At 33.7% G+C, this 17,500-nt stretch overlaps 1 protein-coding gene across 1 annotated transcript in view; it reads left to right on the top strand.

Moving 5' to 3' along the window:
* The window catches only part of LOC125032732 (core histone macro-H2A.1-like), a 20,026-nt gene that overhangs the window by 454 nt on the left and 2,072 nt on the right, over positions 1-17,500 (top strand). The window contains exons 2-9 of the mRNA XM_047624030.1: positions 5,753-5,859; positions 7,693-7,854; positions 7,967-8,090; positions 13,431-13,543; positions 14,144-14,324; positions 14,500-14,674; positions 14,888-15,051; positions 15,313-17,500. The exon at positions 15,313-17,500 is cut by the window's right edge and continues 2,072 nt beyond it. Of these exons, the coding sequence (XP_047479986.1) occupies positions 5,753-5,859; positions 7,693-7,854; positions 7,967-8,090; positions 13,431-13,543; positions 14,144-14,324; positions 14,500-14,674; positions 14,888-15,050 (1,025 nt within the window). The 3' untranslated portion in view covers position 15,051; positions 15,313-17,500. The remainder of the gene's footprint in view (positions 1-5,752; positions 5,860-7,692; positions 7,855-7,966; positions 8,091-13,430; positions 13,544-14,143; positions 14,325-14,499; positions 14,675-14,887; positions 15,052-15,312) is intronic.

Genomic DNA, 17,500 nt, shown 5'->3' with positions numbered 1-17,500 from the left:
TGATTCTCCCTCCCCCCCCTTTTGCTTGCATGCCTTTAGACTTCCCTGCTTGCATGCCTTGCAATTGCCTCTCTCTGTCTGCCCGCTTAATTATTCCATGCCAAAACTTCAGGCCTTCACACCCCTTGGCACTTCTTGTAACAAGTGTTCTGTCCTATTCCACTTCTCATTACTTTTAACTGTAGTTTCTGTAATATGTAATAATGTACATAGCACCCATGCAGGTTTTAAAGAATTCAAAAGTTTTATGCAATTATCAAGTGTATCAGTATCTCTTTTGCAAACCCTCTATATTCACAGATTGAATCAAAGTCAAGAAATTAAATTCCATTGTACAATATTTGTACCTCATTATTTAAGGGATTCATTCTTCATAAATGATTGGGCAATGAAATGTCAAGAAATGTGAATTCTTCCAAATTTATGGTTGATAAATAGGAATGAAAAATAAATGTATTTATCCCTTTACAATTTTTATTTACTTAAGATTGATAAACATACCATATTCCTCTGAAATAATTAGAAAAATGTACAGTGGCTTAAGAATGGTTATGTTCTACTGTGAATATATAGGCTTTGAAGGACACACTTATATAAACAAACATGCTCAGAAGTATGCGAATCCTTAGGTTGCTCCATTCACACTTCATCATTTAGTCACTAATATAGTGGTACATTTGAGTGCAATGAGATGACAACATTCCACTTTCATTTTTTTTTTTTTTTAATACTAAATAAAAACAGTAGACTTAAGAATTGCTGTTATAATTGTGGATCACTTTTCCACATGATAAGTTTACATTTGCTAAGTTTCTAGAACAGGTCTGCAAACTTGTTATATTTGTTATCAGTGGACTCGTATCAATGTCTGTTAACCAAACATAACATAAATAGTTGACTATATTGATTAATAAGCACAATGTCAAAGATTACCATAACATGCATAGTAACTTAGGACTCAGTGAGGAATGTTTACTTCTGCCTCAGCTGGATCATGACATCACTCATAAGGCACATCTTTTAGAACTGTCAAGGCTCTAACTTGCTGCTAAGATGTTGTGTATTGATTAGTGTATTATGAAGTCTGTCTTCACTATAACTGTCATATGAAATATTTCTTGTGTTAGGTAAAATCTCTCTCTCTCTCATTTCTCTCTCTCTCTCTCACCTTATTTCTCTCTCTCTCTCTTTGTTTCTCTCTCTCTCCTTATTTCTCTCTCTCTCCTTATTTCTCTCTCTCTCTCCTTATTTCTCTCTCTCTCTCCTTATTTCTCTCTCTCTCTCCTTATTTATCTCTCTCTCTCCTTATTTATCTCTCTCTCTCCTTATTTCTCTCTCTCTCCTTATTTCTCTCTCTCTCCTTATTTCTCTCTCTCTCTCCTTATTTATCTCTCTCTCCTTATTTCTCTCTCTCTCTCTTCTTATTTCTCTCTCTCTCTCCTTATTTCTCTCTCTCTCTCTCCTTATTTCTCTCTCTCTCTCCTTATTTATCTCTCTCTCTCCTTATTTATCTCTCCTTATTTCTCTCTCTCTCCTTATTTCTTTCTTTCTCTCTCTCTCCTTATTTCTCTCTCTCTCTCCTTATTCCATTCTCTCTCCTTATTTCGCTCTCTCTCTCTCTCTCTCTCCTTATTACTCTCTCCTTATTACTCTCTCTCCTTATTTCTCTCTCTCCTTATTTCTGTCTCTCCTTATTTCTCTCTCTCTCTCCTTATTTCTCTCTCTCTGTCTCTCTCTCTCCTTATTTCTCTCTCTCTGTCTCTCTCCTTATTTCTCTCTCTTTATTTCTCTCTCTCTCCTTATTTCTCTCTCTCTCTCCTTATTTCTCTCTCTCTCTCCTTATATCTCTCTCTCTCTCTCCTTATTTCTCTCTCACTCTCTCTCCTGATTTCTCTCTCTCTCTCCTTATTTCTCTCTCTCTCTCCTTATTTCTCTCTCTCTCCTTATCTCTCTCTCTCTCCTTATTTCTCTCTCACTTTCTCCTTATCTCTCTCTCCCTTTCTCTCTCCTTATTTTTTTTCTCTCCTTATTTCTCTCTCTCCTTATTTCTCTCTCTCTCTCCTTATTTCTCTCTCTCTCCTTATTTCTCTCTCTCTCTCCTTATTTCTCTCTCTCTCTCTTATTTCTCTCTCTCTCTCTTTATTTCTCTCTCTCTCTTTATTTCTCTCTCTCTCCTTATTTCTCTTTCTCTCTTCTTATTTCTCTCTGTCCTTATTTCTCTCTCTCTCTCCTTATTTCTCTCTCTCTCCTTATTTCTCTCTCTCTCCTTATTTCTCTCTCTCTCTCCTTATTTATCTCTCTCTCTCCTTATTTATCTCTCTCTCCTTATTTCTCTCTCTCTCTCCTTATTTCTTTCTATCTCTCTCCTTATTTCTCTCTCTCTCTCCTTATTTCTCTTTCTCTCTCTCTCCTTATTTCTCTCTTTCTTTCTCTCTCTCCTTATTTCTCTCTCTCTCCTTATCTCTCTCTCTCTCTCCATATTTCTCTCATTTTCTCTCTCCTTATTTCTCTCTCTCTCTCTCTCTTTATTTCTCTCTCTCTCTTTATTTCTCTCTCCTTATTTCTCTCTCTCTCTCTCCTTATTTCTCTCTCTCTCTCTCCTTATTTCTCTCTCTCTCTCCTTATTTCTCTCTCTCTCTCCTTATTTCTCTCTCTCTCCTTATTTCTCTCTCTCTCCTTATTTCTCTCTCTCTCTCTTATTTCTCTCTCTCTCCTTATTTCTCTTTCTCTCCTTATTTCTCTCTCTCCTTATTTCTCTCTCTCCTTATTTCTCTCTCTCCTTATTTCTCTCTCTCCTTATTTCTCTCTCTCTCCTTATTTCTATCTCTCTCTCCTTATTTCTCTCTTTCTCTCTCTCTCCTTATTTCTCTCTTTCTCTCTCTCTCTCCTTATTTCTCTCTTTCTCTCTCTCCTTATTTCTCTCTCTCTCTCCTTATTTCTCTCTTTCTCTCTCTCTCCTTATTTATCTCTTTCTCTCTCTCTCTCTCTCCTTATTTCTCTTTTTTTCTCTCTCTCTCTCTCTCTCTCACAGACCTGTCTGTGTTATATTGATCCAGTGTGTGATAATGTTCACATAATACTAAGTTCTAAAGTGATACAAAGAACAAATATTAAAAGTGAAAGCTCTTATGCACAATCTCAGATATGCTGTGAGTCACTGTAGGCAACTTGTGTGTGTAACTGTTTCTTTTAAAAGGACAGGCACTAAGGTCAGCCCCTATGACCACTGATGGGACAATGGCAACATACCAACAAATGGAAACCAAGGGGAGATATGATGTCCACAGTAAGGAGCATATTGGTGGGGCCCTGGAGAGGCTGGAGAAAAAAAGCAAAGAGGCAGCTATCTGCTTCTGTGGAAGTTAGGCCTCCTGGACACCTGTGCGTGCATTTTAAGATAGATACAAAGCTTCGCACACATGGGGATAAGTATCGCTGGGTATCTCAGGCCCTAAACATGGACCCTTACAATAAGACACACGGATCAGTTGAGCTAAAAATTGAGAGAAATAACATTTATGTCAGATACAAAACGAACAAATTTTTGCTCATATAACAACTACTGGTGCAGGTGGTGAAGCGCTTGAAAAAGCCGAGGTTTTTGGGAAGGAAAAATATACGAACGTCATTGTGTTCGATGCCCCAAGGGAAATCAAAACAAAAAATGACTGCACACAATGAACATATCATTCATCGAGATGCATGAAAGTTAATGGAATGATGACCCAGAGAGTCATCCTAACATATGAGGGGGAGGTAATTCCCCAAACTATTAAAATGGTTTAGGGTATGGAACCCTTAGTTGTGCCCTCTACAAATCTCTGACCCCATTTTGCTCTAATAGCTGAAAGTGGGGCCATGGAATATGTGCTTGTCCACGAAATGCACCGTGATGCTGGTACTGTGCTCTTCCACATGGAAGTTCAAAATTTGCAGAAAAGATTTCCAAAGGAAAAAATGTTCCTCAGAAATGCGTGATCTGCCTACAAGAGCATAATGCCAATTCTCCAATGTGCGCTTGGTACCCAAAGGACAGGAAAACAAATAGTAAAAAAAGCAGGGAGGCCTCTCCACCACAAAAGTCCCTCCCCAGCCCCATGCTTTGATGATGTGGGGGAATTTCCACACCTACAGAAGTCAACAGTGCAAAGGAAGCCATGGCATCAGCCACAGCTGCAGCACCAGCCCTAGCACCATATGCTGCACCATCTGCAGCACCAACCCTAGCACCATCTGCTGTGCTATTTTTAGCGCCAGCTTCAACATCAGTTGTAGCACCAGTTGTAGCTCAGCCCTTGCTGCAGCAAGACAAACAAGATCCAAAGGAACTTCTACAAATGATACTTCAGCAGGTGGAGCAGATGATGATTATGATGCAACATCAAATGGTTCAGTAATCTCCACTTCAGGAAAGGATGTTCATGTTCCTCCTGAATCAATAACAACATCACCATGTAGTGGGCCTTGGAAATGGTCTAGTAATCAATGTCACCAAGTAATCTCTTGAAATTGTATTACGTGGAACATAAACAGTTCACAGAAATGCAAGGCAACTCTCTCAGTATACCTTCACTCTGAAAATATTGATGTGTGTTGCCTTCAGGAAGTCAGAACTAGTGCTTGTAATGCAAAAATTGCAGGGTACACATGCTACGACAGACCAAATATTGCTAATCCCCTTACAAAAGAGCTTTCATCGAAAGTGATTGATGGCATTTGTGACAGCACGTTTTTTTTTTTACTAGCCAGATGATATTTTAATACAGTGATAATAGCACAGCCATTCAGGCATGTATATAACACTAATGTTTGACTGATTGCCTTCTACACATGTTCTGTAGATAAATGTTATCAAATAAGATCAAATGTATGTGTGTATATATATGCACATTTAAATACACATACATTTATACATCTATATATATATATATATGTATATACATATATACATATTCATATATACATCTATATGAATGTATATGTGTATATATACATATACACATATATGCATATATATACACACATATGCATATATATACACATAAAGGCATATATATACACACACACATATATATATATATATATATATATATATATATGTATATATATATATATATATATATATATGTGTATATATATAATATATATATGTACGTGTGTGTGTGTGTGTGTGTGTTGTATATATATATATTTTTTTTTTATTTATCTCTATGTATATATTTTTTGAATTCTTCAAATGCATGTATATTTACCACATGAGTTTATATATTTATGTGAATAAACATAACGTCTTTGTGTATCCTAAATAATATATATATATATATATATATATATATATATATATTTATATGTATGTATGTATGTATATTTGTATATATATATATGTATATATATTTATGTGTGTATATATATATATATATATATATTACACATATACAGATACATATATATACTTATACATATACATACAAATATTCATACACACATATATATATATTATAATTATATATATATATATATATATATATATGCCTTATGGATGGATGTATATATGTATTTGTATATTTATAAATTGAAAATTTGTCAAATTTTTATCATTATCTGCAGTTGTTGATATTTATTTAGAATTAGAAATATGGCAAAACTTGAAACTAGTTCTTATTTGTGTTCACATTAACATTCTTGAGCTAGAGAAGAAAACAATAAATTTCTAAGGAATATCTCGTTACATAAATGTATGATTTTTTTCCAGCTGAAGTCCTGGAACTGGCTGGGAATGCAGCGCGTGATAACAAAAAAACCCGTATCACCCCAAGACATATCTTGTTGGCAATTGCTAATGATGAGGAGCTCCACCAGGTAGGCAGACATCATTACATGCGTGAAGAAGGTTTGTATTTTAGTTGTACTTACATAAATCTTCCTGAAGGGGGCAATCCCCATAATTCATCATTCCACTTTTTTGTCACTGACAGTTTGTGTATGTATCTTTTTAGTATTTCCTTCTGAGGTTCAGAATGGTAATACACATCTAACACAAAAGAAAGTTATAAGAAGCAAGAAGTAAAAGTATTTACAATGCAATATTAGAAAATTATAAAATAAGAAAATGATTTCCATGATCTGTAGCAAAAGTTGAGTTTTCTTGGATGCTGCTAATGAGAACTACAGTAAACATAACACCAATCAGTGCACTCACAGGTGCTGTTCAGTTGAATACCTACTGGATTCATTAATGGCTGATGTACACCCTAAATTTAGATATAAAGATGGAAAAGATTAGAATGAGTAAAGACAATAAGGGCAGACCTTTTAAGAGATTGTCTGGCTTGATTAAAAAAAAATATATTGAAAGCAAAAGAAGCTGGAAAGCAGACTACCCTTCATTCTTAACAGTCTTACTTATCCACCTCATCCTCTTAAGATGCCTTTGCAAGAAACCTAGTTGAAAGTGGAGATGAAGGTGATCATTCCTACCTGTGCATATAGCCTGACTCTCGTTCCTGGGGCCTCACCCATGTGCCAGCTGCCACTCTGTTGGCTCCCCTCCGAAACATATTTAAAACTGACATTTGCATTTCTCTTTTGTACTGATTTTTCTGTACTATTAATATAACTGTTTCTCTCAATGGTTCTGTTAAAATTATGAAGTACACTTTATACTTGAGCAAACTACTAGATAACACAGTACCAGTCTACATTACACCTTTTTGTAAAGTATTCTTATGTGATATTGTATATCACTTTGTCAAATCTTTATTTATCGTTTTTTCTTGCTTGTAATAATAATGAATAATGGGACTGCTGTATTATGTGTTTTGTCATTATTAACATTTAAACACTGGATATATCAGTCTGCTGCAGTTTTGTTTATTTATATTGTTTACTCATACCCAAGTACTTAGTCACTAAGGGGTAAAAGGATTACTACCTGATCTCACTTCTTTAAGGATGATAATAGTAACAGTTCAAAGAATGGGGTAAAGAAGTGAGATCAGGTAGTAATCCTTTTACCCCTTAGTGACTAAGTACTTGGGTATGAGTAAACAATATAAATAAACAAAACTGCAGTAGTCTGATATATCCAGTGTTTAAATGTTAATAATTTTAATTGTTGTTGTTGTTATTGTTATTGTTATTATTATTATTATTATTATTATTATTATTATTATTATTATTATTATTATTATTATTATTATTATTATTATTATTATTATTATTATTATTATTATTATCATCATCATCATCATGTTGTTATTACTATTACTATTGCTGTTGTTATCATTGTCAATATCATCATCATAACCATGATCTTTATTATTATTATTATTATTATTATTATTATTGTTATTTTGTTATTATTATTTGAAGTGCTATTGCTATCATTATTTTCATATTTATCACAACATCAACATAATGCATTGATAACAAAGACAAGGATAGGAATGAAAACTCAGAAAATTCAAGAATTTGGGTTGGTTTGGTAATTTAGTAATTTCTAAAGTCTGGCATTGACAGCTGTACAGTAGTAGTATGTGTTAATTTATGCTTGGGCGATGATTCATGATGTGAAGCAGCACTCAGCTTCTGATAATATTTCCTGTGACATGAAGAACATCATGGGCTAATCAGTAATATGTTTGTAAATTCCCTCCAGACATTGAGCAACAAAAATCTTAATTTTGTTTACAGTTGCTTCGCAATGTCACCATTGCATCGGGAGGAGTACTTCCCAAGATTCACCCTGAGTTGTTGGCTAAGAAGAAGGGTGGAAAATTTGTCACTGGAGGTAACACACCTGTGGCAGTGCCCTACAAAAAACCCATTGCTACAAAACCTCCAGCACACAAGAAGGTCAGTCAGGTTCTGGAAACATGTATTACATTATTGAAAAATATTAAAACAAATAATTATATCTGTGATCTATAGGGTAAAAGGGTTTAGTTGAAAAGACTAATTCTTTCAGATAACAAACAAAATGAATGGCAATGTGAATGGAGCCACTCCAACCAGTGGGGCTTCACCAACTTTATCCAGTGCCATGGCAGTGGCAAACAAGACTCCAAATTCTGCTGCAAATGCTACTGCAGGTCAGAATTTCTTTCAGTAATTAAGATTTTTTTTGTAGACATATAGAGGTCATAAATGGTATAACAGGGAAGCAAAATGAGTTGATAGATAGAGGTTTGGTGTTGCTGTATGACCATGTCATGTGAGGCACTTTGAGAGTGAAACCATACATCAATAGTTACAGTCATTTCAAGTTAGCAGGCATGGATGGCACTGTCATTATAGTATAGTGATATTTTCTATCTAACAGTGAGGGAATATATTGATGCTGGATTAGAAGGAAATTCAACATATTGGAGAATATGTATTATGAGATTCTAGAAATACATTAGTACTTAGACTTTTGGAACTGATTGTGGACACCTTAGGCCTTTTCAAAATCATAGATTTTTCAGTGTCTTGCAGATAGCATCATGTCATGCTTTCAAATGGCTGCCATTGACAATTTGTTGAGGACAATAATATGCCATGTACAGCTGCCATCAAGTCCTTTTACAAAACAGTTATCCTGACCATGGCTTGAAAAGTACATAAAAGTCAATAATCAATCTTGGATGTATCAACCTTTTGCCATCCATAGTTGATGACATGACATACTTTTAGTGATAACCATCAGTATTAACCCATTCAGGCCAGGATGACATCTTTGTGTTTTGCTTGGTTGAGACAAGCACTCAATATAGTTGTGTGCTTGCCTCATTACCTTGAAAATTGTTTATGGCAAAAGCATAGAAAGCAGGGTATTTTTGTTTCCAGTGCTTCTGATTTTTCCATCGAGCAGTTGCCTCTGTTCATTATAGCACTGGGGACTCCCAAGGAGATATAGTTATACACAGCAAACTCCCTGGCCTTTTGGCCAGGGAGTTCATTTATAATTCACTGTATACAGTTATGAATGGCAGCTAAATCAGATAAAAATCTTCACAAAATTCCTGATACCTTTGAAAATGCTCCCTGTGGGTTATGTCTACACCATCTAGTAGTGGGTAACTGAACTAATGTTTTTCTTTTTGCTACTAAACGCTGATTGAATAAACAGAAAACATGCTATATCATATTCTTCATTATAGAACATTATTTGAACACAAAACTGCAGGAGAGCTACAGTTAATGTATAGATACTTTATCATTGTGTGTGTGAATGCGTGCATGTGCATACGAAGTCAATACTTGACTAACAAAACGTTTTTGCTATTATTATTCCATGATTTGTGGTGTTTCTCTTTGGAGTACCATTAACCCAACCACCTCAGATTTATGTACTGTCCTTTGTAGTGTCTTGTGAATTTTGTTACGTACAGATGGCTCCACATGTGCTGAGATGGCTATGTGTCATCAGTAGGCCCTAGTGACTAATCCTGATTTCCCCATTCCTTGAGTTGGCGGGAAAATGTGTTTTTCTATTTAATACATTTGATATCAATACTGTTATTACTGTTATGGTTATTTAATTGTTATTAAAATCTTGGTAACATTTAAGACAATGAAATGATACAAAAGACCCTTTCCAAAAGTCAAGGAAAAGGATAAACAGGTGAGATAGGTAGGGCTAATAACAGACTCCTTGGTAATTAAGCATTTGTCGTCATCTATATGTAAATACAATAAATATAAACTTATATTATAGTGGGCATGACATGTATTCTTGCCATCTGTGCTGATTGGGTTAAAACTGCTGAGTGAGAAAATACACGTTTGTTGTTCAACTCAACCAACTACTAGCTGGGTGGTTCCAAAGAAGGTGAATGTAGAGTCTAAGAACTTACTCCCAATACATGGGCTATATGATATCTGATATCATGATATCTTGACCTGCCCATCATGACATGGTCAGGTCATCTCGCTCTTTACTTTTATTTGTCATATATTCAGTCTTTATTTCCATCTGTTTATCAAGGCACATCCATGTACAGTATATGTGTAGGTAAAGATAGTGTAGTGTAGTTGTTTTGTCACAAAATCAAAGATTTCACACAATATCTTGATATATTTTTGAAGTAAAATCACTGGTTTTCTTTTTGTTAGAACCAAACATTGATTCAGTAAACAGGAAATATGGTTACCATTAACTGATGGCAAAACAGGCTACAGTGAATATAAGGATGATTGTGTGTATGTGTATGTGCTAAGAACTGAAGTTGTTAAATAGTTTATTTAGAATCATTGGTTGTATAGTTCGTACATATTTTTGAACCCCGTCTAAACATTGATTCAGTAAACAGGAAATATGGTTACCATTAACTGATGACAAAACAGGCTACAGTGAATATATGGATGATTGTGTGTATGTGTATGTGCTGGGAACTGAAGTTGTTAAATATTTTATTTAGAATCATTGGTTGTATAGTTCGTACATATTTTGAACCCCGTCTCGTACAAAATATAGCATGTAGTTAACAGATTTATTTTTATTGTACTTTTTTATTTATTCATTTATTTTGTTTTATTTTTTTTTTTTTGTTTTGTTTTTTGTTGCCAGGGGCAGATATTTTTGCTATCGGTTTATTTGTAAAAAGAAAAACGGTAAAGTAGTAAAGAAAGACCAAAACTGGGGGCAACCATACTTATAATAAGAACAATGTAATGTTATTCAAAACCTTGTCTAATCCCCAGGACAGAGATGACATTCTTATGTAAGGTCCTTGTTTCCTCCATTACAGTTCCATTCCCTTTTAGCATGATCTGTATTAGCTATAAGGAGGAGGTTCTTTCATTAGCCAGTTCCCAAAGATTGAGAATATTCACCCAAACATTTTTCATCGGGTTTGAGTCACATACCTTGCTTGGCCATGGAAGGACAATACACACTTAATGTGTGTATTGGGAAGTTATCCTGTACGAATATGATTGTCTCTCATATGATTGTTTCTGGGAGGTGCCAAAGCATAGCAGTATACGGATGGGAGGAATATTTCTTCTAACAATTCAATTTTTTTGTTTAAATTGAATCTCTGGCGAGTTCACCAACACCATGTGTGAAAATGGACCCCAACATATTACAGGTCACACAGTCAACCCTGGTGTTTCAATAGATATAGTGTCAGTCATATCTGAAAAGTAAATAATGATAGATAATCAAAACATTATATATCATGTATAAACATCTAGCTCTGTCAAAATTTGATCTGAATTAATCTATGAACAAATTGAAAAAAATATTTATGATATTTGCAACTGTTATCTCTAATCCAGCAGTGGAGCTTCCTGTACACACTCCACATACCGCTGGGTGAACTGGAGGTGATGCTGGCAATGCCATTTTTACAACTTTTCTTTGATGATGTTTTATGGTGAATCCCATGAAATCATTTTATTTACCGTGCTCCTTGTTAGAGGGAGCTGTTGGTTGCATTGGTGAAGGGGCATCCAGAACAAGGGTGGTTGTTCAAGGTGGCCCTTCTCATCCCGCGTTATTCATCTGTATACTATCAAGTGGGATATACCCGGCTCTCTGGTTATTTCACTGAGAGAGAAATTACTTTCCTTCATCCCAAATGGTGCAGCCTCTCTTAGCAATTTCAGATTGTCTTGTGTCCATCTTGGAAAAAGTGTCAGCTTGGCAGTCTCTCCTTCACCTCACATTTCCCATATACCATCATGACATCATATACCATTAGATATATTTTCTTTTTTATTTAGCATATATTAGGATTAGCCACTAAATGAATATCCAGGAATTTAGGAAGATTCATTATCATAGAGTACCAAATATATTTATTATTTTTCATTTTTTAGATGGTTTCTCTCTCTTCAAACTACTCAAGTTCCAGTTGGACAATCAAGCTTTTAGATCAGTTTTCATAAACATATCAAAATAATGTATCACAGCTTTGACATGCACTGACAGATACAAGGAAAATATAAATTACAAATGTGATATCAGATATCATACTGCACATTCATTAGGAATAAGTTTTTAGACATGTTTTTCACCCTCCTTGGAACTACTCAGCTAGTAGTTGTTTGAGCTGAAACAATAAACATGTATTATCTTGCTTAGCTGATTTAACCCCTTGATGTCGGGTGAAGAAAAAAAAAACAAGAAAACTATGCTCGGGAGATCAATGGCAATGCGCTGACTTTGAGCGTGAGAGTTCAATACATCAAGCCGAAACACCAGCTCATAGCGCTTTGGCGTGCCACTGCGGCTTGCCACTACGGCGTGAAACTACGGCGTACAGCCGCACGCCACAGATTGAGCGCTTTGTTATGATGCTTTAGGGCTTGACCCATCGGGAAGGGATTAATGCAACTCCACAGAGCATATATATATATATATATATATATATATATATATATATATATATATATATATATATATATTTATATTTATATATATATTTTATATATATATGTATATATATATTTTATATATATATGTATATATATATTTTATATATATATGTATATATATATTTTATATATATATGTATATATATATTTTATATATATATGTATATATATATTTTATATATATATGTATATATATATTTTATATATATATATATGTATATATATTTTATATATATATATGTATATATATATATATATATATATATATATATATATATTATATATATATGTATATATATATATATTTTATATATATATTATATATATATGTATATATATATTTTATATATATATGTATATATATATTATATATATGTATATATATATTTTATATATATATATATATATATATATATATATATATATTTTATATATATATGTACTTATATATATGTATATATATATATATTTTATATATATATGTATTTATATATATGTATATATATATATATTTTATATATATGTATTATATATATATTATATGAATATCTATATGTATATATGTGTATATACATGCATACATATGTATACATATATGAATATAAAGATACACAAATGTATATTTACACATACAGAGGCTGCCAATTGAGTAGTTCATGGTATACTTCAGAGTGCAAGAAGGTTACGGTAATTTGTCAATTTATTGAGAACTGACACACTTCTGTTTTATTGTATTTCCTCCCATAGTTCTTGATCCAAATGATCCCACATTGTCTCAGGTTCCCTGGACAAATTTTGGGTTGTTATGGGTCACCCCACTTTCTGACTCATGGGGGAGGAGATGCCAAGTCCTGTAAGACTTATTACTAATTTTACTTAAAACTTCTAGGCTGAAAGAGAAGGGTGGCACCCAATATTGAAATTCAGTAGTCAGCAGCTATTCATTAGGCCACCATTTTGTATTTGTAATGTTTTTCTTTTCTTTTCTTTTCTTTTTATGAGTTAGTTTATAAGAAATGACAAGAAAGATGTCTTTAAGCTCATAAAGATTTTCTTTTTCTTGACAGGATCAGCTTCCCCACTAAAATTGAGAGCTAAAGGTAAAGACATTTCATCAGTTTTGCCACCCCCAGGACCTTTCACTGTACTCTCCGAGAAGAAACTCTTTCTTGGCCAAAAGGTTTGTAGTTGGGGTACTATTCATCTTAACTTTAGATATTGGGTCATTGGTAATATAGATTGAATGTCTTTGATTAGCATTAGTATGATTATTAATATGAATACAGAGCAAGATAATGTTGAAACAGTTAAGTCAAAACTTTCAAGATGCAGGATTACCAATAAGATAACTTTTTTTAACCCAGTTCTGCCGGGAAAATGCTGTGCTCATTTTTTGTGAAATTTCTCTGCACATAGATGGCTCTGCTAGTGCTTAGCCACAAAGGAGTCAATTAGTAGACCTTGTGACCTTACCTGATTTCACCTTTCCTTGAATTACTGGAAAATATGTTTTTTTTTACTAATGCCATGAATGTTGATAGTGTTATTTTTATTATAAACATTATAATTACTTTTAATGTTATAAACATCAGTAACAGCAATATAAGATAATGTTAAATATTTGTGTAAATAAAGGAAAAGGGTAAATGGGCGAGCAGTACTTGTAATTGGCTTATTGGTGACTTAGTACAAATGTAGCCATCTATGTGTGAAAACAATTAATAAAGTAAACTGACAGTGAAGATATCTATATTTATATATACTCTCTTATACATTCCAGCTAACAGTGATACAATCAGACATATCAACAGTGACAGCAGATGCACTTGTTCACCCCACAAATTCCAACCTTGATTTCCTTGGTGAGGTAGGACAAGCTTTAAGCAAAGCTGCTGGCAAAGAGTTTGTCCAAGAAGTCCGTGATCTAGCAAATTGTAATGGCCCCCTGCCAGCTTGTGATGGTATGTACACTTTTCATGGTATTAGATGAGGATATGATCTTTAACAGAATCAAAATGAATGACAAAGTCTGTTTTATTGTCAAAATGTATCAAGAATTTCTTCTCTGATGTTAACTCTGCAAGTTTGAACCATTTCAAATATTTTTTGAAAAATATATTTTACTAAATTTTTCAGTTGCTATATGCAGTGGGTTCAAGCTTCCATCACGTTGGGTCATTCATGTAAATGGACCAACCTTAGGAGATGTGGATGCATTTGATAAGTTAGAACGATGTGTCAAGAACTGTTTAGTTCTTGCAGACAAACAAAACTTGAAATCTTTGGCTCTGCCTTCCATTGGTAGTGGCAAGTAAGTTGATTTGGTGAACATTATTTATTGTGTTTGTCATTTAAATAATTGAATACTTGTCATCAATTAATTTGCATGCATGTATCTTGCACTATTATCATTACATCAAATATGATTAACAGTAGTCTGATGGTTGTGATTAAAATATTTATTTCTATTATTTTTATAGAAGATATAGTATTGCTTATTATTTCCTCATCACCTTTATTACAGAGCTGGATTCCCAAAGCAACAAGCAGCACAAACCATAATCAAGTCCATCTGCAGCTACTTTGTTAATGTCATGTCATCTTCGCTGAAACAGATTTATTTCGTCCTCTACGACATGGAAAGCATCGGGGCATATACTGCAGAACTGGCAAAGTTGGACTCTTAAGGTGAGTAGAAATAGTATAAGAACTTCACACTATGTTTTGCAGGATATTCATATTTCAGTAGAATAATAGTTTTTTTTTATGTTATGTAAAGAAATGGGTTTAACTGTTATAGGATTTTCAATTTATATATATTATGTGTATTGAAAAAGATGTGTATATACCATTGTGTTATATACAGTTTATTCAGACAGAATTTTATGCTTTTATGTAGAAAAATAATTTTATCCTGTTCGCTTGTTAACTACTCTCTTGTTATTACAGACAGTCTGGCATTTGATATATGGATCTCCAAACAGCCTCAAAAGTTAGAGTACAAGTTAATTCTCCTGATCACTGAGGCAACACATATTGGGAAGGAACGCTCAATCCAGCCTTGGCATAATATCCACACTGTCGTTACAGCCATACAGCGCATTTCTCTCCACTTGAATGATCCCTCATTTATTACCGTACCAATGTGGATAAGTCAGAATAGTTTAAGCAAAGATTTTATCTTGTTTGTTGGAGGATTGGAGATTGTTGATGCATTGCAGACTTGACAGTTCATTTGTAGTAGCCATGTAATAGTTGCTTATTGAACAGTTTGACAGAAAGGAACCTCATAAAAGGAAAGAGACTGAAGTTTAAAGTTTATTAAGTTACCTATGTTAAGATTGGTAAAATTACTCACTGAAATAAGTACTTACACAGTTTTATTAGATGACATTGATTTCATATTTTGTTTCTCAGCCAAAGGGCTCTCTGTCTATTGTCTGTTGATATGTGATTGGCTTCTGTGGTGCTTTAATAGCAAGTGATACATTTGTTTGTTACGTACATGTGTTTAATGTGTGAAAACATGTCAACATGGACCTCACCATAACCACATTTGTGTAAACATATCTAGAGCTTTATGTTAGTCTATGAAAATAATTATATTTATTTTGTTTTTTATTGATATTTTTTCTGTTAATGACTCAAAGAGTGATTAAGCTTAAGTGTAATATAGTGGAAAATGAGACTAGTCGTGATTGAATTATATAAGAAAACATTGATTTTGTTATGTAAATAAGTATATATTATTTAAGAGTGCCAAGCAGCTTTTCCATGGGTATCATTGACAAGTGAATTTTCCAGTCAGTGAACTTGGCAGTGAGGAGAATTTGAAAGAAGTTTGATTTGAGGAAATGGGAGATTGTGAAATATATTTGTGTTTCACAGAATGCAGATATAAAGTGAGACTCCAGTTTGCATCAAACATTGCTGGGGTAACTATAGTGAACTAGTGATTCCCCAGTGTGATGCCATTCATTAGTCATGGTGTCAAATAGTCACAGTCCTTGTTGGAAGTGGCAGGATTGACTTTTTTATTAAGTACATTTTTCACCTATGATCATATATATAGTTTCTGGTCCTGTGGTGCAAATGAACACTGCTAGCCATCTTGCAACTTCCTGATGAGAGAACACACAATTACTAGTATAGAATAAGATTGATGAAGTGGTTTAACCCTTGCCTCTGTTTCCTTTGCGTTGGCTGTATTTACCTCTAGTTTTTATTAATTGTTTCTAATGATCACCATGGATCAAAGGAAAATTAAGTGTTAAAAGAATAATTTTACATGTGAGATGTTTTTCATAAGCACTGGAGTGGAAATTAGTGCATTAATGCAGTATAGTGCTTCATGCTTAGATTGGTTTGGAAACACAACAGGTTTGTCAGATGATAATCAAGTGACTATATAGATGTGTATAAATGCTAAGTCATATGTGATAATACAAATAAAAGATTGCTTGAATATACATAATGGAGGCTGGATTAAGGAGAATAAGTTTGTCAAAAGTTTATAGTCCTGATCATAGATCCTGAACAAGCATTGCTTTCTTAAGAGACTTGGCTTTATCAGAATTGCATATAATGCAGCAAATGGCTGTGAACTTAAACTTTCATTTTATAGGTTACGTTGTAGTAGAAAGAGTCCATTTTTATCTCGGTGTTGAAAATGAAAGATGCAATTTGTCACATACAATATAAGGGAGGAAAATAAGCGCTTTTGGTTAATTGCATAAGAAATACCAATGACTAATGTAGATCAGAACAGGCTCTGTGCAGGTGGTTGAAAGAAGGATCTTGCATCATTGTAGTTTTCAGTTGAGAGTTAGGATTTGAGTGTAGACTTTGTGCATTTGCACTTATGGGTAGAACTTCTAAAAGTTATCTTTTATCAAAAATGCAAAGAGAAGTAGCTGGCTGCAGCATATCAAAGGATATAGTCAGTAATGACATTTATTTACCTCAGTAAGTGCAGAGGTGGTTGGATTAATAGCTAGGAAGGTTATGACAAATATTTTAGGTTTCTTTGTTATTCTTCTCCATATTTTTATGTAATTTGTTATTGTTATTGTTTTCGTACTTGTATTTGGAGTCTTTTATCCAGTGATTATTTAGATTACTTTGTGTCAAAAAGAGG

This window comes from Penaeus chinensis, chromosome 15 (assembly GCF_019202785.1).
Source record: "Penaeus chinensis breed Huanghai No. 1 chromosome 15, ASM1920278v2, whole genome shotgun sequence".
NCBI classification, from domain to species: Eukaryota; Metazoa; Arthropoda; class Malacostraca; order Decapoda; family Penaeidae; genus Penaeus; species Penaeus chinensis.
This window is presented reverse-complemented; position numbering and strand designations above follow the sequence as displayed.